General features: G+C 55.0%; 1 protein-coding gene across 1 annotated transcript in view; it reads right to left on the reverse strand.

Annotated features, from left to right (window-relative positions):
- Positions 1 to 867: 867 nt before the first annotated feature.
- The window catches only part of Ptprf (protein tyrosine phosphatase receptor type F), an 84,813-nt gene continuing 64,386 nt past the window's right edge, over positions 868 to 21,294 (reverse strand). The window contains exons 14-33 of the mRNA XM_059254847.1: positions 20,241 to 20,358; positions 19,586 to 20,164; positions 18,805 to 18,902; positions 18,373 to 18,626; positions 18,194 to 18,287; positions 17,528 to 17,746; positions 17,009 to 17,163; positions 14,349 to 14,464; positions 9,995 to 10,092; positions 6,360 to 6,483; positions 6,081 to 6,256; positions 5,287 to 5,406; positions 4,910 to 5,064; positions 4,547 to 4,832; positions 4,267 to 4,445; positions 3,926 to 4,052; positions 3,567 to 3,692; positions 3,248 to 3,402; positions 3,006 to 3,141; positions 868 to 2,533 (exon numbers count right to left, since the gene is read on the reverse strand). Of these exons, the coding sequence (XP_059110830.1) occupies positions 2,465 to 2,533; positions 3,006 to 3,141; positions 3,248 to 3,402; positions 3,567 to 3,692; positions 3,926 to 4,052; positions 4,267 to 4,445; positions 4,547 to 4,832; positions 4,910 to 5,064; positions 5,287 to 5,406; positions 6,081 to 6,256; positions 6,360 to 6,483; positions 9,995 to 10,092; positions 14,349 to 14,464; positions 17,009 to 17,163; positions 17,528 to 17,746; positions 18,194 to 18,287; positions 18,373 to 18,626; positions 18,805 to 18,902; positions 19,586 to 20,164; positions 20,241 to 20,358 (3,384 nt within the window). The 3' untranslated portion in view covers positions 868 to 2,464. The remainder of the gene's footprint in view (positions 2,534 to 3,005; positions 3,142 to 3,247; positions 3,403 to 3,566; positions 3,693 to 3,925; positions 4,053 to 4,266; positions 4,446 to 4,546; positions 4,833 to 4,909; positions 5,065 to 5,286; positions 5,407 to 6,080; positions 6,257 to 6,359; positions 6,484 to 9,994; positions 10,093 to 14,348; positions 14,465 to 17,008; positions 17,164 to 17,527; positions 17,747 to 18,193; positions 18,288 to 18,372; positions 18,627 to 18,804; positions 18,903 to 19,585; positions 20,165 to 20,240; positions 20,359 to 21,294) is intronic.

Consider the following 21,294-nt stretch of genomic DNA (forward strand, 5'->3'; position numbering starts at 1 on the left):
TTCAGTCTCTTACTGCAAACAAGAGACTTGAAGTTCCCTGGGTCTGAGGTCAGGCAGGACCTTCTGATGGCCAGTGTGGAGGCTGCAGGCAGGGCTCAGTGAATCTGCACTATGTTCCCCAAGCCCGGAGGGTCTTGCTGTTGGTGTCTAATATCCACATGGTAAAAATGACAAGATGTCTCGCTAATCAACTTCCACATGGCCATTTCCTAAGTCCACAGGGTTATCCCATTCCTTAGTGTTCTGGTGGAAGCTCCACCTCAGCCCCTGGCACTCATATACCAAGAACCTGGAATGTTCTGGTGGAAGGTCTACCTCAACTCCCCTCCCCCATCTCTCTCCACAAACCCATCCCCTCAAAGCCTACCAAAAGGCCCTCCCTGGGGCTCCCGAGTACTTAAGGCCTGGTAGCCATATTTGCCATGTGACCCTTCCTCTGTGACCCTTCTGTGGACTCTTTCCCTGCCTTCCCAAGGGTCACCCAGGATTGCTTTGCTCATTAAACCTGGATTTATTAATTCGGTTTGATTGGCTTATTACATCAGCGGCAGCGGCGGGAACCCAGCAACCTGGGATTTAAAACTGATCTTAGAACACGGGAGAAGATGAAGGAGGTGATGAGGGGCAGGGCTTTACAGCCTCCATTTGGCAATACACAGCATCACAAGGGCAAGGGACGAAGGTCATGAGGACACTGGGCGTTCTTCCCAGCTGCAGCTCAGGCCTAGCCCATTCAGGTAGGTAGCCATGGCAGGAGCCTCTGTCACAAGCATTCAGGATGGCCACATTGTCCTCTCAGAACCCACCCAAGCCACCAAGTTAGACACCACACACTAAGTCAGAAGGAGCTGAGGCAGAGGCCCGGTGTGTAAGAAATCTGATTATTCAAATTTATTACCATCAAGAAGTATGCAATGATGCTGTAGTTCTTCTTAACAAATAGAAAACAGACTGTGTACAACAGTAAACTCTACAGCACTAGGCATCCACAAGGTAAAAATGAATGTTTCATCCAACACCACCAACCCTGGATTGTTGATCTCCACTTAGCCTAGCTAGATCTGGGGACGTCTGCGTTCGAGTCCCGAGGCTAAAACAGCTATGCACCCTTTCCCGCCCCCACTTACCTATCTAGATAGTGCTGCCCAGAGGAAGAGGCCCTCTCCCTGCCCCTCAGCAAGCTGAGATAATAAGACTGAGTATAGTACCATGGATACAAGTCCAGTAGTCTTGCCACATTGGTTTATGAGGGCAACTTGGAGTGGAAAAGAGCGAGTCTTGCGGGATCTGAAGACAGCTGCAAACCAGGAGAAATCATCTGGCCCCTGCTGAGGACAGACATGTGCTACCAGGCCCACTGGCCTAGACCTGAAGGGCCGGCCACGCCCCCGCTTGGCCCTGAGGTGTGGGGCGTGGCACAAGCCCTCACCTGTGCCATTCACGTACCGAGGTGGCCAGAAGCCACAGCCTACAAACACCTGCCACACTGCAATGCTGGGGATGATGGGGAGACTCTGTGGGCCCATGGCGAGCCCCAGGCACATCGAGTTGCCTCCCACTTCGGGATTTGAAGTAGAGGCCAGGGGATGAATCTTTATTTCTTTTTTTAAAAAAAATTTTATTTTTGTGGTTTTCTAAATTTTTGTTTTTTGAACCTCTGCAAACACGATGGTGATGAGGAAATGCCTTGCCAGGCCCCCCCAGACACGTCTGTGGTTGTGGGCTATGAACGGTAAATGCGCACTGGAGATGTGTTTCCTATCGCCTCCCCGCCCACCACTGTCTGCGGGGCCTAAAAAAAGGCTCTGGAGGAAAAACAAAACCTCAAACAAAACAACAACAACAAATGTGTTTCCCTGCATTTGGCTGGAAGAGGGGATCTCTGAAAGGCTGGAGGACAGGTGTGGTGCTGCCTCCAAGGCCACAGCCGACTTGCTCAGGCAGGGCCCTAGCTCTGCACAAGGAAGGCATGTGCCACCCTTCAGCGTTAAGTCGTACAAGAAAGGATCCAACGTGAACTCAAAAAGGAAATCAAAATAAGCCCCGACTCCCACAGCAGCCCATCTGCGGTGACAGATTTGCAAAAGGAAAGTTGGAGGGAAGAGGCTAGGATCCCTCAGTTTACCCCGCCTAATGTATTAAAAAAGTGGAGGCTTTGCCCCTCCCCCACCCCATGAGAAGCATGAGAAACGCGGAGCTGAACAGAGAGCTTGAAGCGGGGCTCCACTTGGGCCCGGTGGACGAGGGCCCAGAGCCAGGCTGCCAGTCCGCCTACTTCGCCCAGGTGTCCCGGGCTCTCTGACTGGTGTGGCAATGTTCCCGAAATGCTGTGATCCCAGTGGGCTGTGCTCTGCGGGCGACAGCATCCGTGCAGGAGGGCTGGACGATGGTCGGTATGGCTCAGAGGAGCTGGGTCTCCCCCCGGAGCCCCTCGGGGGAGCAGCGGAGGAGAGGGGAGCAGCGGTTACGTTGCATAGTGGTCGAAGCTGCCGAGGTATTCCAGGGCCGCACGGTAGCACAGCTGGTATTGGTCCTGCGAAGACAAGGCTGGTCAGTGTGGACAGAGGGGAGGGTACTCAGGCTGGAGCCAGTGGCTACAGAACTGGCAGAGAACAGATGCTGAACTCACAGAGAGCTGACCAGGTACTCTCCAGAGAGAAGGGAAAAAAAAGCCTCTCAGGGCCCATCTCCCCCCTTTCCCTCTCCCCGGCCTGTATTAACCTCTAACTACTCCAACCATCATTTGTCCGCACCCAGACTTATGCGTCTTACACAGACTGCTGTGTCCAACCCTGACCCAGAAGGCAGTATGACACCAGAGCACAGGACAGAGCTACTGAATGAACCCAGCTCACTCTCCTCTCCGACGCAGGTCAGGCAGGACAAGTTATGCCACACGGCTGCAGCATGAACAAATGCACGTGGGCCAGCTGCAGGTGCAGCGGAGGGTTGGAGGGGTGCTGTAGGCACACAGACCCTTGGGTCCCACGCACTGGTCTGCATACCTCTGTCTGCACCATTGCAGGGCGCTGTGTGCGGAGGGTCTTCACGGTCTGGAACATGTCAACCACACCCTCGTACCGCATGCGCTCCAGGGCGATGCTCAGAGTGATGAACACTCCCGTGCGACCCACGCCAGCACTGCTCAGAGAATGGCTGTGTCAGGAGTCCTGTTCACCTCAGAAGGGGGGCTGCCCAGGCCCTCAGGACTACCCTCCACCCCGGCCCTCCGTGGGGACTACCTCACCTGCAATGCACTGTGATGGGCCCATCCTGGCCAAATTGCTCCTTCGTCTTGTGCACCTGCCCGATGAAGTCGATGAAGCCTTCACCCGTTTTGGGCACTCCTTGTTCTGGCCAGTCTGTAAACTGGAACTGTCGGATTGTCCTTGACTGCCCATCCTGGGAGAGATGGCCAGGGGCCAGAATGAAGGTTTGTACTTCAGGCAGTAAGCCCTCTAGGCCAGGAGCATAACAACACAGGGATGCACTCCCAAGGACTCCACCCACATGCTCAGGTAGTGTGAGGTACATGCCTGTGTGCATTTTCTCCGGCCAACACTCACCCGGGCATCTGTGACCTTGAATTCACGGAGGATATACTGGGGCATGTTGTACTCAGCCATTGGATCAACAACAAAGTATTGATAGCGAGCAGAGCGCTCGGCTGGCCAGTACTGGTGACACTTCTCCTGCGGAGAGAACAGTGGGCACCCCCCGTGGTTAAGTGGGAAGGCCGGGAAAGAGAGTGCCAGGCTTCTGAGGACTTTGGGATAGGAGGCCTCGGGTGTTGGTAAGAGAGCCCAAGGCTATACTGATGGGAAGCTGGGGTATGAGAGCAGTTTCACAAAAGGAGCGCCCTTCCCAATGGTGGCTGGTGTCCTCCCTGGTATGAGAGGGGCCCTAGGGGAAGGGGTGGGCTCACCCTGCCCATCTCCCGAAGCTTGGTCAGCATGACGATGATGGTGGAATTGTGCTCCCATAACATGCGCCAGAAGTCCTCGGTGCTCTCTGCCAGAGGCCCCTGCGTAGCTATGTAGGCCTTCTGCTGTCTGGGTGACATAAGACTCGACATGCTGGAGGTGCTGCTGCCCACACCCATCCCGACGCTGCCTAGATCCTTAGGACCCTGCTCACAGAGCAGCCCTCCTCTAGGAAGCCCTCACTTGGGTATCCAGCTCACTGTTCTGGGAGCCCCTACTCCCCACAACCAGGAGCAGACCGAGGTACCACAAGGCATGGTAGGAGAGGGAGAAGCATTCGGACCTGTAGCCATCTAGAAAGCTGGCATTGATGTAGTCCGAGCCTTCCACACCACGGATGGGCTGCAGACATACTCGGGTCAGCTCGTAGGGCATGATGTTCACCAGGCGGTTTTTGAACTTGTTGCAAGGCAGGTTGGCACTAATGAAGCGAGATGTGTGGGCCTTGGAGTTGGCCAGTAACTGTGAAGACGAAGGTTTTGTCAGGCCTGGCTTCCTGCCAGGAGGCCTTCCGGGGACCCAGCCCAGGACCCTGGAGTCAAGCGGCCCCACTGGAGTCCCACCTTGAACTCAAGCTCCATGGCAGTCACACTCTCCCCAGGAGGCACTTGGCCTAGCTTCTGGATGTGGGCATAGAGGTTGCGAGCAGGCACCTCGGTGTGTCCGCACATGGCAGCCTCCAGCAGTGCCTCGTGGATGAACACATACTGGTCCTCGGTCTGCACCATGTAGTTCCTTTGTGAGCGCATGCACGTCACGTGGCCATAGATGTCAACCGTCTTCTCGTGCTTCATCCGCTCCAGCATCGCGTCGATGACAATAAAGCAGCCCGTGCGGCCCACACCAGCACTGAGGACAAGGGAGCGGCTTGGGGCGGCGGTCTCGGTTTCCCGTCCCACCCCACCGGCAGCTCAGTACTCCCTCACCTGCAGTGCACCACCATGGGTCCTGCATCTAGTGGGTTGCAGGCTTTGACTCGTCTCAGGAAGGCCAAGATGGGAGTCGGGTACTCAGGCACCCCATGGTCTGGCCAAGCCATGAACTGGAACTGACGCAGCTCACGCTTCTCACTGGAGCCACTCTGGGGGAACCGAGTCAACAGAGATGAGGAGGCTTGGGGTTTGCTTGCCACAGACCCAGGGAAGGGGCCAGACCCCCCACCCTCAGGTGGTAATTCAGAAGTCACATAACACAGGCTGTCACAACCCCGCAGGTCCCCCAGGCCCTGACCAGCTCATCACACTCAGGCCACTATCCCTACAATCTAAGCGGTGGGTGAGTGCTAGTGCACTCGGGGCCATACCTTATGGAGCGCGAAGGTGCGCATGGTGTACGTGGCCAGCTCCACAGTGTCCACCAGAGTCACCTGAATGAGGCCATAGGTCTCAGTGCCCCGGGCTGGCCAATACTGATCACACTTCACCTGGAGGGGGATGGGCAGGACAGGGGGTAAGGCAGAGGCGACCGTGTTATAGGATGCCCGAAGGCTTGAACTGGCAGAAGCAGAGTGGAAAGTCCAGCTCCCCTGGCTACAGAGGGCCCAGCCCTGAACTCTCCCCCCTTCTTCCTTACCAAGCCACATCACACCAAGGCACCACCACCCCTGCCCTCGCTGGTTGAAGGAGGGCCATAATTGAAAATTATTTATTCAACACCAGATAGCACCAGGCACATTTTCTGCCAAATTTACCCATAACGTTTATGCCCCATTTTCAAGCTCTGTAAATTTTATGTTCCAGTCAATGCTTCGGAGTGCAAAAGCAGACATCAGCAGCTCCTTCCACTAATTAACTTAGATGTGTGAATGCCCCAGGAACACTCTGGCATCTGGGGAACATGTGAACACCCCAGGAACATGCCAGCAACTGGGGGACACATGAACATTCCAGAAAATGACAGCATTTGGTGAAACATATTAACATCCCGGGAACCCATAAACACCTGGGAAACATGCTACACTACATCGCAGCCGTTCCTCAGTATCTAGGGAATGAGACAATACTCCAGGAAAACCATCACCCTTGGAATCCCTGGAAAAATTTCACAGAAGGTGGTGGTACCCAGCATCCCGGAGTCACTTCCCATCCACTCCCTCACCCGGGATTTCTCCTCCAGCCTGGTCATCATGACCACTGTGGCTGTTCGCTGTTCCCACACCATCCGCCAGAAGTCGCCCATGGTCTCAGGCAGCGGGCCCTGTGTGGCGATGTAGGCATTCTGTTTGCGGTAGCCATCGATGTAGTTGGCATTGATGTAATCACTCCCAGGAACACCTAAAGACGGCAGGGCATTCAAGAGCATTAACCCAGGAGCCCCGGGCCAACCCACTGTGCCTCAGAGCAAGGGGGGCAAGAGAGCAAGCTGCCCCGTGCTCACCATCAATGGAGGTGAGGAGGACTCGAGAATGGTCATAGGCGATGACATTTGCATAGCGGTTCTTGGGCTTGTTCACCTCCGAGTTGGAGTTCTCCCACGTGAACTGCTGTCCAGGGTCAATGGACTGCCAGAAACAGAAGAAACAGGTAGGGTGAGGACCAATCGAAGGAGGCCTACCTATGGTGTGGCTGCAGCTGAGTAACCCCCTCTAGTCCCCAGTCGCAGAGCTGACACATCCCAAGTCCAGAAAGCGGCAAACTGAGGACTCAACTTGGTACCAGATCCCCTTGTCAGGCAGAGTGGTTGAGCAGAGTGGTTGAGGATGGGGTGGGGCGTGGGACAGGCCCCTGCACCCTACTATGAAATAAGCAGGCACGATGAAAGCCATTGCGGCCACCTGGGACCCGCTGGCAACTGCCCCAGGTTCCAGATCCACGCACCATGCTGCCCAGCTCTCTTCCACAACTCTGGCTTTTCCTCCTCCACCCATCCCCTTGCCCTGCCCTCCCTGCAGGGCCTAGGCTCCTCCACAGCCTCTTCCAAGTCCTTTCTCTGCATCCTCTCCTGGTTCACCTTCACTGCTCATGAAGTGCTTTTTTTTTTTTTTGGACAGGGTCTTATGCACACCCAGCTAGTCTTGAATTTGCTGTAGCTAAGGATGACCCTGAACTTCTCATCTTCTGCTTCCACGTTGTGAGCAGTGGGATTGCAGCGTGTGCGCTACCCCAGTTATGTGGTGCTGGAGGTTAAACCCAGGGCTTTGCAAACACTAGGCAAGAACTCTACCAAATTAGTTACGTCCACAGCCCATTCACAAGATGTTTTTATATTCTCTATGGTGGACAGACTGGAGGACACACTTAGTAACAGCTTCCACTTTCTTTGAACTAGGATCTCTCAGTGGCCTACAGCTTACCAACTAGGCCAGGCTGGCTAGCCAGTGAGTACCATGGATGCTCTGACTCTACTTCCCCATACTGGGACTACAAGTGCACATTTTACACATTCATACCTGCCATGTTTGTATGGGTTCTGGGGGTTGATCAGGACCTTTGTCCGTACTTCCCTGACTGAGCCCCGCCCTGCACCCCCCCTCCCGCCCCCGTTCATAGGATTTTTATGCTCAGATGCCAGAGCTGCACCCCCTGACATCTCCATGTACAAGTCTTACGGCTACCTCAGTTCTTTCAAAGGCCAACACAGTTTCCTTTCAAAGCAGGCTCTGCTGTGAGACTCCCTTTTGGTGGACAGCAGCATCACCCACTTACCCAGGAAGTCTAGCCAACGTCTGCAGCCCACCTCGAAATTCTCCAAGGCGCCTCCCACAGCTTACCACATCACCATATTCCCTTCCTCTGCTATCCACACCTGTGGCCGCTGCCCTCAGCGAGGCACCCGCTCTGCTTGGCACCCCCACACCTCTTCTCTTGCCCTACTCCAACCCACTCTGTCCTTCATCAAGAACAGTCCTTCAAAAAAAAAAAAAAAAAAAAAACAACCCAACGCAGATCTGGGTATCAATTTCCTGCTTAAAAGCCTCCCATGCTCTTGACTGGCTCAGGGCACAAAACTGCTAACAGCTACATCTCTGTGGGAACTCAGGGTGTGTCCAGCATTGTTCTAAGCAGCCACGTACATTTCTGCATCTCTTTACTCAAGCCAGGCTTGGTTATTATCCTTATTTTGCAGATGGACAGAATCGACACCCATAGCACAAAGTCTCCTCCATTTTGGTCCCAGCCTCATTATTCTCCAAGGAGACTGGCTCACCACTTCTGTGAGACTCCACCCCTGGGACACACCCACCGTCATGTTCGCTATACTTTCGGTATATATTGTCAGAACCACACATTCAGCATTGATTACCGCCCGTGTTTCTCAGTGACTACGTCCCAAGGCCATTTGTCGCTGTGCCCAGCATCCAGCACAGGGATTGGCACAGTTAAGATGCTATAGCAACAGTATCGCAAATGACTAACAGACTGTGAAGGAGAGTTACGGCAGAGTCCATGATAGATTTGGGGAGGCAGGGAAAGCTTCTAGGACAAAGAAGGTCCTTTAAAGAAAGCTCAGGGGGCTGGAGAGATGGCTCAGGGGTTAAAAGCACTGGCTGCTCTTCCAGAGGACCCGGATTCAATTCCTAGCATCCACATGACAGCTCACTGTCTGTAACTCCAGTTCCAGGGCATCTGACACCCTTGCACTAATGCACATTAAAAAAAAAAAAAGCAAGCTCAGATATGAGGAATAGGCAGTAGGTGGCCCTGGGAGCCAAAATGGGCAGTGTCACTGGAAGGATGGGTAGGTGTGGGGCAGGACAAGGATGAATACTGGTGAGAAACAAGAAAGGCCTTCTTGGCTAGAAGCCAAGCTGAATGCAGGATGCCTGGCTTACACACTGTCACTGCAGTAGGGTCACCGCAGGGCAGTCAGTGGGCACTCTACAGTGGGTACAGTTGCTGTCCAGTGAGATGCTCATCCATCTACCTGCCAAGCTCTATTTTCTTTTTTGGAAGCCTGGCCTATTGCCCTTGGGAGCTACCTGGCCCATGGCCTTTAGAAGGGCAATTCCACTACCTGGGGATGTCTCCCAAACATAACTCAGAGTGGACACCTGACTTAAAGAGCAAACTCCTGGGTCCAGCTGAACCAACTCCTCCATCATGTATCCATCAATCATCTTCTGAGGCCTATGCTAAGCTGGAGAAAGAGTGGTAGACACATCAGAAAGCCATCTCCACCTGCTTCCCCAAGAAAGTGGGCGCCTCCTCCTCACTCCCTTCCTTATGAAGCTGCTGCCTGGATGGCCCGGAGACACTCAGTTATCCCTGACAAAGAGCTGTGTGGGTGGGATGGGGGGGGTGGGGGGGTGTAGAAGCTCACTGACCCTGAAATCTGAGCTCCTAGCACACAAGTCATGGCCAATGAGGTGAACACTTAGAGGGCTTCCTGACTCCCCATCTACGTGCATTTCCTGAGTGCGCACACAATCACAGGTGGGTCGGCAGCTTAGTAACAAACACGGACAGAAGCCAGGCTGAGGATAGCCTTCCTGCCCTTTACTGGCAGTGGTCACCATGGGGAAACGCAGTAACACTTCTCCAAGCCTGAGGTGTGGATGGTATGGTCAGGAGGCCAGGCCCAGGGCAGGTCCAGGTTGGGATCTTGGCTCCACTATTCCTCAACTGTTTGACTCTGGGCAACTCACTCCCCTGTCCGAGTCCTGCTTCTCAGGACGTAAGAAAACTCAGAACCATTTCACTGGGCCCTGGGGAAGCAAGCAGGAGGAGGATGCCCAGTGACTGGTCAGTGCTGACCTACTCTTGTTAGAGACTAGCTATTGTGGTTGTTGTTACTAAGATCAATGTCTGGTTCTGCTGGCATGGGGACATTTGCCTGGTCACCTTGCAGAGCCTTCTGAAGCATTTCCAGGGGTGACCACCAGAGGGCTGTAGCGAGCCTGTGGGCTGGGCCTAACACCTAAGGAGGCAAGCTCCCTAGCTGAACTTGGTTACTGACCCCCCCTGGCTATTCCAGGAAAGCCTACATTCTTCCTAGCCGGAGCTGGGACCCAGAACAAGACAAAAACTGACAGGAAGACCAGGGCTGCATGGTGGGGGTGGCAGGTGTCTCACCTCGTACTCCTGGGAGAACTTGAGCCCATCGTTGGCTTTGAGGCGCTCAATATTGTCTGCCAGGTCGGTGATGGGAATGGGCGGGTGGTCTCGCATACCTGGGGGAGGTGGAGCACACACACAGGTAGAATCAGTGTGAGTTCCGGACAGGGTGGCAGAGACAGCCCAGGGCATGTATGTGAACACGTGTGATCATGGAGTAGTCGGCACTGGTGGCATGGAGAGACATCAGCACATGCGGCGACAGGGACGGGAGAACACACAGTGGCTGGGGAAGCCGGGGTGGGGGTGGGTTGGGGGGGGTGCGTGTACGGTGAGCACACGGAAGCACGTCCAGGTGATCTGGTGCGGCACACAGGGACAACAGGGCTCTCTGCCTGGCAGGTCTCCCCCGAGACGGTCAGGGAAGTGTGCGCAGTAGACAGGCTGGAGCTGGGCTCTCACCACCCCTGTCTCAGACAGACCCCCCACCCCTCATCGATGCCAGTCACCCCGCGAGACTGGGTGACCCTGTCATCCCAGGCACCCGAGTGCGCGGACACAATGGTCATGGAGTACCAGGACAATGGCAGAGACACAGAAGTGGGGAGAGAAGGGAACAGGACGCAGGGTCACCAGAATGGTGGCAGACAGAGACTAGAGGGACAAGGAGACAGGGTGGGAGAGAAGAGACTGGGGGAAACAAAGTGGGCAGGGGAGGGGAGGGAGAGAAGAAACAGAGGAAAGGGAGGGGGAGGAAGGGAGGGAGGGAGGGAGGTGGAGGATAGCGGGATAGGTGAGAGAGCAGAAGAGTGGAGACAGACACTGAAGCCAAAGTGTCCCCAAACATGGGAACTTTGAAAACTAACTTGAGATATTCGGGCAACTGGGGGCACTGGAACCTGCAGAGAAAACAAACCAAGAAACAGTGGGGAGGGGGCAGAGCTCAGGGACCCTCTTCCGGTCCCCTGGTTCTGCAGCGGGACACTGCAGGAGGGGGCAGAGCTCAGGGACCCTCTTCCGGTCCCCTGGTCCTGCAGCGGGACACTGCAGGAGGGGGCAGAGCTCAGGGACCCTCTTCCGGTCCCCTGGTCCTGCAGCGGGACACTGCAGCGGTGTGGATGAAGGGCAAGAGGAAGGGACACAGACGGCCCAGGAAGTACAGGGTAGGTCCCATTACCAGCCCCCTTGTCTTCCAGTAACACAGCTGTCCCACTGCGGGGGTGAGTGCTCCCCCACACCACAGGTCCCAGCAGAGTGACCTCTTGAATCCAGCCTTCAGCCCCTCAAAATCTGACCATGGCTATTTTCAGACGGTCTCCACACTGGAAATGAAAAACCTTTTATCCTCACACCATCTCTTGTCGAGGATGCCATGTACCCATGGTATCCTGCACACACTGACATTTGAATAGGCTCTGAATGTCACCTTTGCTGCTCTTCAACCTACGGAAATACTTCTGCTGGGTATTCTGCCGGAAATGCGCCGGCTGGGTCCTACAACCCAAGATCTCCCTCAGCAAAGCTACTGGCGCTCCCTTCTCAGTATCATACTACCCTAGCACCCGAGACGAGACAGGGCCCCGTCCTGCCTGGCACCTCTGCATACATTCTCTCCTAACACTGCAGCATCCTGCCTCCGTGGGTTCCTTTTTCCCTTTCTACCCATCCTCGGAGAGGCTGCCCATTCTGGGCTTTGACCACTGCATGATCCTTGGCACCAACTCACCGATGGCTTCACCGCTGAGGTCAGCACGAAGGTCTAGATCCGCAAGCCTACTGCCACTTGGACATCCTCTGTGGCAGCAGCCACAGAACCACCTTTGTGGGCTCAAGCTGAAACCCGTCTGCCTTAGCCACCTTCAGCTTGAGCCTCTGTCCCCAGTGCCACTTCCCTATCGCCTAAGTGCCCTGTTCCGATTTCTTCCCCATCAGTCCAGTCTCCACACAAGCAGTCAGAGGTGTTTCTATAGCAGCCCTGCTGCTCCCCTGAGGAAGACCTTCAACAAGTCCCAGGTCGCTCAGGATGAAGTCTCAGCTGCTCAGCCTGCTGGTTAGGGAGACTTCGGCCTAGTCCCAGCTACCCCTGGTATAATACTCCAAGGCTGCAGAAATACTACAGGTTCTAACTTGATGTACACACTGCTTCCACTTAGAGCCACCTCCAAGCCAACTTCCTGGATGTTGCCCACAAGGCTTGGCATCCTCTGAGAGCAGGCTCCTCTGCTTCTCTAGTCACACTACTCTGGTGCATTCCTCACAGATTCAGTCACTGGTTACAAGAGCCTGCTAGGTCTACAGGGCATACTCTTTCAAGACATGTCTTTGGAACTCAGTCACCATGCTGTGAGGAAGCCCAGGCTACACAAAGAAGCTAGCTCATCAACTACCCACCACCTGAACAAATCGCCCAGGGGTTGGCAAACGTCCGCTACAAAAGGGCAGAGAAAATAAGTATTTTAGGCTTGCCTCCTGGATCTCTTCCACTTTCTATTTGTAAATTGACCTATGTAGTGCAAATGTCCCCAGAGATGACTGGGTGTAGTGGTGTGACAGAAAACTTTATTTACAAAAGCAGGTGGCAGGCCGTATCTGGCTCCAGGCCGTAATTTGCCAGCCCCACTTTAAATGATTCTAGGTCCCAGCTTTCAAGTCTTCCGGCTGAGGGCCGGACATTCTGGAATAGGCACTGATCCTGCCAGGCCCTGTCTGAATTCCTGACTCATAAAAACTGTGAGAGAATACGTAATCACTGTTGATTTAAGCCTCTGAGTTGAGGGGTAATTTGATGTGCAGTGATAACTAGTTCACACACACACAAACCCTCTGTGCGCACACATTAGTGCACTCATTCGCTCCACTGTTGTGTGTTCACAGGCATCCAGTGAGAATCTACTGCACAATAAATACAAGGATGGGGATGGACGAGACGGATCCTGGGGCTCAGCTAGAGACTGCCACTGAGGCAATCCCAGCTCTCTGAGAGACATCTTGATGGGCTGAGGTCTCTGGGGTGTAGGGAAGGAGTGGTATTTCAGGTGGATGGAACAGATGGAAGCAGAAGAGCGGCCGGGGTGTAGGGACAGGCCCTGAATCTGGAGCTGGGCACCACATCCTTACAGAGTAAACCTGAAACAACCTTCAGGCAGAGTCAGGTATGAGCCCCTCATCTACCATGCTTCCTGCAACAGCTTCTCACTTCTAACATAGCCTGGTGTGTGTGTGTGTGTGTGTGTGTATGTGTGATGTGTGTGATGTGTGTGTGTGTATGTGTGATGTGTGTGTGTGTGTGATGTGTGTGTGATGTGTGTGATGTGTGTGTGTGTGATGTGTGAGATGTGTGTGTGTGTATGTGTGGTGTGTGTGTGTATGTGTGTGTGTGTGTGATGTGTGTGTGTGTGTGATGTGTGTGATGTGTGTGTGTATGTGTGATGTGTGTGTGTGTGTGTGATGTGTGTGTGTGTGTGTATGTGTGATGTGTGTGATGTGTGTGATGTGTGTGTGTGTGTGATGTGTGAGATGTGTGTGTGTGTATGTGTGATGTGTGATGTGTGTGTGTATGTGTGGTGTGTGTGATGTGTGATGTGTGTGTGTGATGTGTGTGTGTGTGTGTGATGTGTGAGATGTGTGTGTGTGTATGTGTGATGTGTGTGTGATGTGTGTGTGATGTGTGTGTGTATGTGTGATGTGATGTGTGTGTGTGTGATGTGTGTGTGTGTGTGATGTGTGTGTGTGTGTGATGTGTGTGTGTATGTGTGATGTGTGTGTGATTGTGTGTGTGTGTGTGTATGTGTGATGTGTGTGATGTGTGTGTGTGTGTGATGTGTGAGATGTGTGTGTGTGTATGTGTGATGTGTGATGTGTGTGTATGTGTGGTGTGTGTGATGTGTGATGTGTGTGTATGTGTGTGTGTGTGTGTGTGTGTGTGTGTGTGGTGTGTGTGATGTGTGATGTATGTGTGATGTATGTGTGATGTGTGTGTGTGTATGATGTGTGTGTGTGTGTGTATGTGTGATGTATGTGTGGTGTGTGTGATGTGTGTGTGTGTGTGTGTGTGTGTGTGATGTGTGTGTGTGTGTGTGTGTGTGTGTATGATGTGTGTGTTGCAGAAATGGGGGCACCAAAGGCTCCTTAGAGTTCACATTCAGAGACTGGAGACACACAAGGACCTTTGTTGTCTCAAGAAGTCTCGCCCCAGAGTGCCTGTCCACCTGTGCGATAGGAAGCCCCAGTAATGTCAATCCACAGGGAACAAAAACAAAAACGAAAAAAGGAGAGAAGCAGGAAGAGATAAGCGTGCACTAAGGTCATTTTGTGGAGAGCCCTATGGCCTGCGGGACAGAGCTGGGGGCAAGAGGTCAAGGGATCAGCCTACCTGGGGTCTGGTAGTTGAGCCTTCGCATCTCCACAGGGTCGGAGGAGTGGGCCAGAAGCGAGTCCTTCAGCCCAATTGACTGCTCATCCTTTGACGACGGGGAGTGTGTTCTCTTCCTAGAGAAGCAAGGGGAGGCTGGTGAAAACCTGGAGCACAGGCAGCCCCCACGGCCACAGCTGTCTTCTCACCCACCCCACCTCATCCTGGGATCGCTGGGCATGAGCCGGGGGCAGAGCGGTGTCAACATGAGAGAACACAGGGTGGGCAGGGATGGGGCAGGGGGCAGCAGGTGTGGCGGGGGCAGAGGGAGCAGTGCAGCGGGGAAGGAAGTCATAGAGGCTGGGGTTCCTCTGGACAGGAGGCGGCAGGTCACCACTGGCCAGTGGCCGCTGTCCTTAAGACTACCACAGCGGAGGCAGCAGCAGCCACCAGGAAAAAACATGCAACGACACATAAAATACACAAACATTGCGAGGGACTGGGTCCCAGCTGCCTGGCTCTCAGAGTATCAGGGTAATGCCCAGAGCAGCAGGGGAGGGGCAGGAAAGGCCCTAGCCAGACTGAGTCCTCTCTCACTGGCCTCAACTTGCCCATCTGAAAGGACAGGGTCAGAGACAGACTACCCTGGGACCAGCTGCAGTCCTTGCCCAGGAGCGTCTGGGGAGAACTTGGAACACGCCTGCGCATGTGTGCATCGGGACACCTTTCCCTGCTGCTCGGCAGAGTGTAGAGAGACGGTCTCTTGTAGGAATTAGGTTGGAGAAATGGGAGCCTAGGGAGGGTTCTGGAGAGCTCTGTGGACTCAGGGAAGCAGTGAAGGCTGCAGCGTGCACATGCCCCAGGGAGGAGCATCTTCTGCGGAAGGTACAGAGTTGGACTAACAGGAACGGAACAGAGCCTGCCCCTCATGCCAATGAGGACTCATCCCGAACCAGGGAGCCTACTGTGCTGGCCAGACAGCTTGCTGATTAAAGAAAGCCACAGGCTAAGAGGGTACCGGTCAGAGCTCCACCCCTCCCTGCCAGCCCAAGGGTTGCACAGGGATAAGTAGAGGGGGAGGCGCGTAAAGAGAAGGAACAGCGACTCCTACCTTTCTTGTTTACTAGGTCCCGAGAGACAGGCAAGGACAGAAGAAAGGAATGGTCATTGTTTCTGCTGAGCACTCAGCCCTCACATGACAAGGGAAATGTGGTACCCTGACATGGTACCTCTACGTAGGCACCAGAACCCAGGTGGGGACAGGGAGATGTGGGTGTGAAGAACACTCCTGAGTGCCTGTCCACAGGTCTGTCCACCGTGGGAGGAAGGAGTGAACGTGCCAGGAAGGAGCCTGGGGTCCAGACGAGGGCAGAGTGATGACAGGGCACAGGAGGTGGGCACCTCCATCAGGGGACATATCACACACGGAACAGCGCAGGTTCAACAACCAGCCACGTGCTGGTTGCTGGGGCTCAGCATAAGCACTGTAGGCCCGGCACATATCCAGTGGGGCATTCTGGGACAGATGAAGGGCTGTATGAAGTTGGGACCAGGAGCCAGAGAGGTTTCTAAGTCCCAGAGACCGGAAGTGAGTAAGAAGGATGAGGGACAGCTGCCACAGGAGGAGGGACTGGGTGGTGGGGGTGGGGCTGCTGCAGAGCAAGAACCCAGGGGCCAAGGAACCACATTTATTTGGTGTAATGATGCCAAGGGCGATGCGATGCTAAAGACACAATTAACCAGGCATTTCAACTGTCAGGCTCAAAGGTTCGTGGTACTGAGGATTAAACCCTGGGGTTTGTACATGGGAAGGCAGGCACTCCACACTGAGCTATAGCTCTAGACCTTTAAAAAAAATTTTTTTTCCGTTTTGAGATAAGATCTAGCTAAATTACCCAGATTAGCCCTGAATAATCCATCTACCTTAGTCCCCCGAGTAGCTGGGATCCCAGGTCTGAACCACAGGTCCAGTTCATCCAAAGCTTACATTACCCAGCCAGGCAGTGGTGGCACATGCCTTTAATCCTAGCACCTGAGAGACAGAGGCAGGTGGATCTCTGTGAGTTTGAAGCCAGCCTGGTCTACACACTGCGTTCTAGGGCAGAGTGAGACTCTGTCTGAAAACTTAAAAAAAAAAAAAAAAGCAAGAAAGAAATTGGGGACGGACAAGTCAAATGCCTGGAAGCCGCTTGGAAGCCGGGAGGACGGGACACCTCCAGGGACAGGTGCTACAGCTACCCAAGAGAGGAAGTGTTCAGAGACAGCTATGGGTGTGATCGACTTGGAATAAGTGCTCAGGGCACGTGGGTCTTCAGCTCAGTCTGGACCTCTGTGGGCCTGAGCAGGAGAGGTGGCCAGGGGACCACCCAGGAACCAGCAGAAGCAAAGTGCTTACACAAGAGACTAGGAACCAGTGGCGACTGAAAGGAGACAGACACGCCTCACATGCACAGACACAGACAGACGGACATGCCTGGGGACATACACGGTTCACCTCAGCCCTCCTTCATAAAGGTGGACCTGCACAGAAGTGCATGCACACACAGAGCCACGGTTTCTGTCCATCCTGGCTTCCCACTGCACCCAGGGGCCAGGCTGAGGCGGCCGACTTAATACCACACCAGAGAGTGCCTGAGAGGCAAGAGGCGGGCTCTGTCCCCAGAGCCCGGCGCAGCACTCACCTCTTGAAGAGGAGGATCGCGATGACAATAAGGATGATGAGAATGACCGCCAGCACGGGGCCTGTCACCCACAACATCTCGGGCTCCTCCTGCTGCTGGGCGGGTGTCACTTGGACCACAATCTCATCCGAGTAGGGGCTGGAGGCGTAGCGCTTCTGCGGTCCAGTGAAGCAAGAGCACAGGCCGTGAGCACAGCATGAGAGCCGCCCCCCCCCCCCCCCCCTCACCAATCAAACCCAGAGAGGACCCTGAGGTTAGGACACACTGGGCTGACCCAGGCTCTAAACCCTGTCAGAACTGACTTGTAGCAGGTCAGCAGGACTGGGTTACTGAAGCCAAGGTACATGCGGTCTTCTAGGTCCCGAGGCCTAGTGCCGTGGGATACCTAGCATAGGTCTTAGTCCTCAGGGTTGTCCTAAGATTGCTGCAGTCTCAGGGATAATGCAGACCTGGGGTCTCCTAGTGTTAGATTAAGCCCGGGGTCCCAGGGTTCTGAGAGCCATGCCAGCTCAGGCCAACCTGGTCCGTGGGTTCCTTGAGGGCCGCGAGCACAAAGCACTGGTAACTCAGGTCCGGGGACAGGGGCCGGTTGTAGAAGCCCTGGTAGCTCTTCTTGTCCCCCAGGGTGAAGGTGTCGGGGAGCTCATCCACTTGAGCCGCCACATATGGCTTCAGCCGCTCTGCCTGGCGCCGGCGCCTCCGCTGTTCCTCCCCACCCTGCTCGATGGCCTCCAGAAGCTGGCAGAGCAGAGCAGAGAGTCACGCAAGGCCTGGGAACGTACTGACCCTGGGGCCATACCCTGGGACATCAGCTCCCGAGGCCGATATAGGGGTTCCCTCTCCCTCAGGGACCGCTGCGGGCCTGGCAGCGATTTCAGGCAACAGGCAGTTTCATGTGTTCAGGAGCCTATCAGTCCTGCAGGGACTGCTCTACACCACAGGCCTCTCTGAGGTCCACAGGGCTCAGGACACTCTTAGAACTGCAGAGATGTCTCCACGGATTCCTATACCATGGGATTCCTACCAAACACCTCCAGGGAAGTCTCTGTAAGCCCTCCTGGAGTTCTCAAAAAACTCCTGGGGGAGGGGGTTCCCTCTCAGAGTCCCTCTCCCCAGAGAGGGCATGGCTGGCAGCCACTGCCAATCACATGGGGCTGCCCTTAGTGCTGATCCTTCCCTAGGTACCTCGTCCAGCTCCAGCTCCTCCGGTGTGTTCCATCTTGGTGCCAGCAAGTTCCCGCCCACACGGTCAATGGGCACCACGACAATGTAGAACCACCTGTGCGGACAGGGCCACAATCAGAACCTTAAATGCCAGTGGCTACCATCCCCCTCCACGCCAGCCTCTGGCCTCTTCTGCACACCGGACTAGTGAGGGGTCCTGGACTTGAGGCATGGAAAGGGAGAAGCGGCCATCCTCTATAAAGGCCGAGGCAGGCAGAGGCTTGTGTGGCAGGAGGTCTGGAGCCGTGCGGATGGACACCAGATGCTGCAGGCCCCCAGCGCTACTGCCGCGATTCATCAGCACAAACGAGTACTCTGTGTTGGGTTGCAAGTCTGCAATCAGCTTCCTCATCGAGTGCCCGTCCACCTCCACACTCTGCCCATTGTACAGAATCTGTGGAGGAAGAGAAAGAGCAGCTAAGGCCTCTGGGGGATGACCCCATCTCATGTCAGCAGGGCACAGTGGCTGCACAACAAGGACCCAGTTGACAGACACATGTCCGTGTGCCCCGGGATCACATGGCGGTGCAGATGTGGTGTCCTGGTCTAGGTGAGCAGTGGTCCTTACCCACCTTGAAGGGTACAGCTGACTTATAAGAGTCGGGGACCTCCCAACTGAGCAGCACCGATGTCTTCATTGCGGCCGCCACACGGAAATTCTTGGCAAACACTGTGGAGGCATGAGGAGGGAGTCAGCTCTGTGGCTGGCTGGGGTGGGGGTGAGTGGGCCAGAGACTGTGACTACCGCTAAAGCACAGAGGAGTAGGGGACAGGGAGAGAGGAGAGGACTGGGGGTGACAACCAAGCACCCTGAGTCAGCTTCACATAGTCCAACTCCTACCCCAGGGTCTTCCACAGTGAGCACTGGACTGGCATGGGGGGCCGCAGCACGTGTGGCCAGATCTCCAAGAGCATGGGCGAAAGCCTGAGCTCAGACACCAGATCAGAGTAGCCAGGGATCAGTGGGTTGTGGGCATGAGAAGCATGTGGCCACCTATCAGAGCATGGCCTCTGAACGTCAGTAGGTTAGACCCCAAAAGATTAGTGCCACAAACCAAAGCACAGTAAGCTGCCCACCCTAGAACGGTGGCATAGCGGGAAAAGGCCAGTGGCTCAAGATCACAAGAGACTGGAAGGTCACGCAGCATAGGTCAGTAGGTCAAGGACAGCAGAGGTCAGGGTCACACACCCAAGAATGTGGTGCCTGTTCATTAGAGGTTAGCGATCATGAGACTGAAGAGTCACACAGCAGGAGCTGGTGGATCAGTTGCGAGAGGTCAGTGGGTCAAGGACAGCACAGGTCCCTAGGAGCAGTCACACTTGGGCGGGCATTGCCATGACCGCAGAACACACCTTGCTCCACGGGCATGGTCCGGGACTGGATGCTGGGGCTGAGTGGGCCGGCGCCTTTGCTGGTATGTGCACGGACCTTGATGTCGTAAGTGGTGTCAGGTGTGAGGCCAAACAGTGTAAGGTGTGTATCGCCAGTGACATTCTGCAGCTCATGCTGACTGTTGATGTCACGGTAGACCACAGTATAGTTGGTGATGCGCCCATTCCTCTCTGCCAGCACCGGTGGGTCCCAGGCCAGTTCCGTAGTGGATGTGGTCAGCCCTGTCACTTGAAGGTTTTGAGGGAAGCCACTGGGCACATCCTCGGGGGTCGTGATCTCTTTCTCAAACTCTTCACCTGGGCCGGCCCGGTTCTTGGCAGCAAGCCGGAAGATGTAGGTAGCCCCTTTGTGCAGACCGGTGACTGTAAAATGCTGGTCATCCTTGCCAAAGTCTATGGTGTTGGGCCGCGCCTCATCAGCCCGACGGTACTGTAGACGGTAGCCCAGCAGCTCTCCGGGCAGATCCTTGGGCGGGTGCCACTGCAGCAGCGCCGTGTGCATGGCCGTGGTGCTGACCATCATGGTGGGCCGGCCTGGGACTGAACAGCACGCACTGGGCTCTGGTGCCGCCCTCCCTGCTGCCCACCCAGCTTGGTCCCCGACCCCCTAACTCACCTGCCCCTGCTGTAGTAACCACTTTGGGCTTGCTTCGGGCACCATCCCCCTTGGTGGTGTAGGCGGCGACAGTAATAGAGTAGGTGGTCTCAGGGGTGAGGCCACTGATGGTGGTTTCCTGAAGGAGAAGGAGGGAAGGGCAGGTCCCATCACACTGTGCGAGAAGAGGCTAGACTATCAGCCACCTGAAGACTGTAGCCAAGGGCGCCCTCAGGTATACAGGACCAAGGACTTGGGAGGTGGAGCTGCACAAATCTTTACTCCGCTGGAGGCAGGACAGACAGGTGGGATGTGGGCTAGGAGCATGCCACCCACCCCAGAAGCCCCATGCCTGGGGCAGACAGCTCATTCTTCCTTTCAGAGAAGAACAAAGGGCCACACTGTCTCTTTCACTCCATTGTGCTGTGAGTGACACCTTATGAGGTCCCCCCCACACACACACCAGGACAGAGCCTTGCACGCACCCAGCACCTTGCATGCCTCTTGGCACGCACATGCACAGGCTACAGACTATAGTCCCTCCTGAAATAGCAGGTACAAGGCTACTTATAGACACCAATACAAACACACACAGAGGGACGGGGAGAGAGAGCTCGCAGGGTAGAGGAGAGGGCCAAGGCACAACACTGTAAGTCAGGGGGACCCCATCTAGTTCAGTGACGTTGATACCCAGTCCCTCCTGAGACCACAGAAGAGTGGGAGAAATAAATACAGGACACTGAACTCCCCAGACCCGGGAACACATTTTCCTGTTTCCACTGATGCCCGAGAAGTCAGCCACTCCATTTCCTTCTGCCTTGGCAGATCCTACCCACACACCCATCCAGCAAAGGCATCATTTCCGGACACAGTGAGAAACACCATAGGAGACCAAGCCACGCCACACAGAAGAGTAGGAAGAAGGGAGGGAGGGTACCACCGTGGAGTAGGAATGGGCTGTCAGCACCAGCCCTGGTATCCCTCCAGCTCTAAGCCTCAGGTGGAGCCAACTGCAGATGCCAACAACCCTTTGCAGGGCCCTGCCTGCCCAAGCTGGAGGGTCTTCCAGGACCTG

The sequence above is a fragment of the Peromyscus eremicus genome, chromosome 2 (genome assembly GCF_949786415.1).
Source record: "Peromyscus eremicus chromosome 2, PerEre_H2_v1, whole genome shotgun sequence".
Classification (NCBI taxonomy): domain Eukaryota; kingdom Metazoa; phylum Chordata; class Mammalia; order Rodentia; family Cricetidae; genus Peromyscus; species Peromyscus eremicus.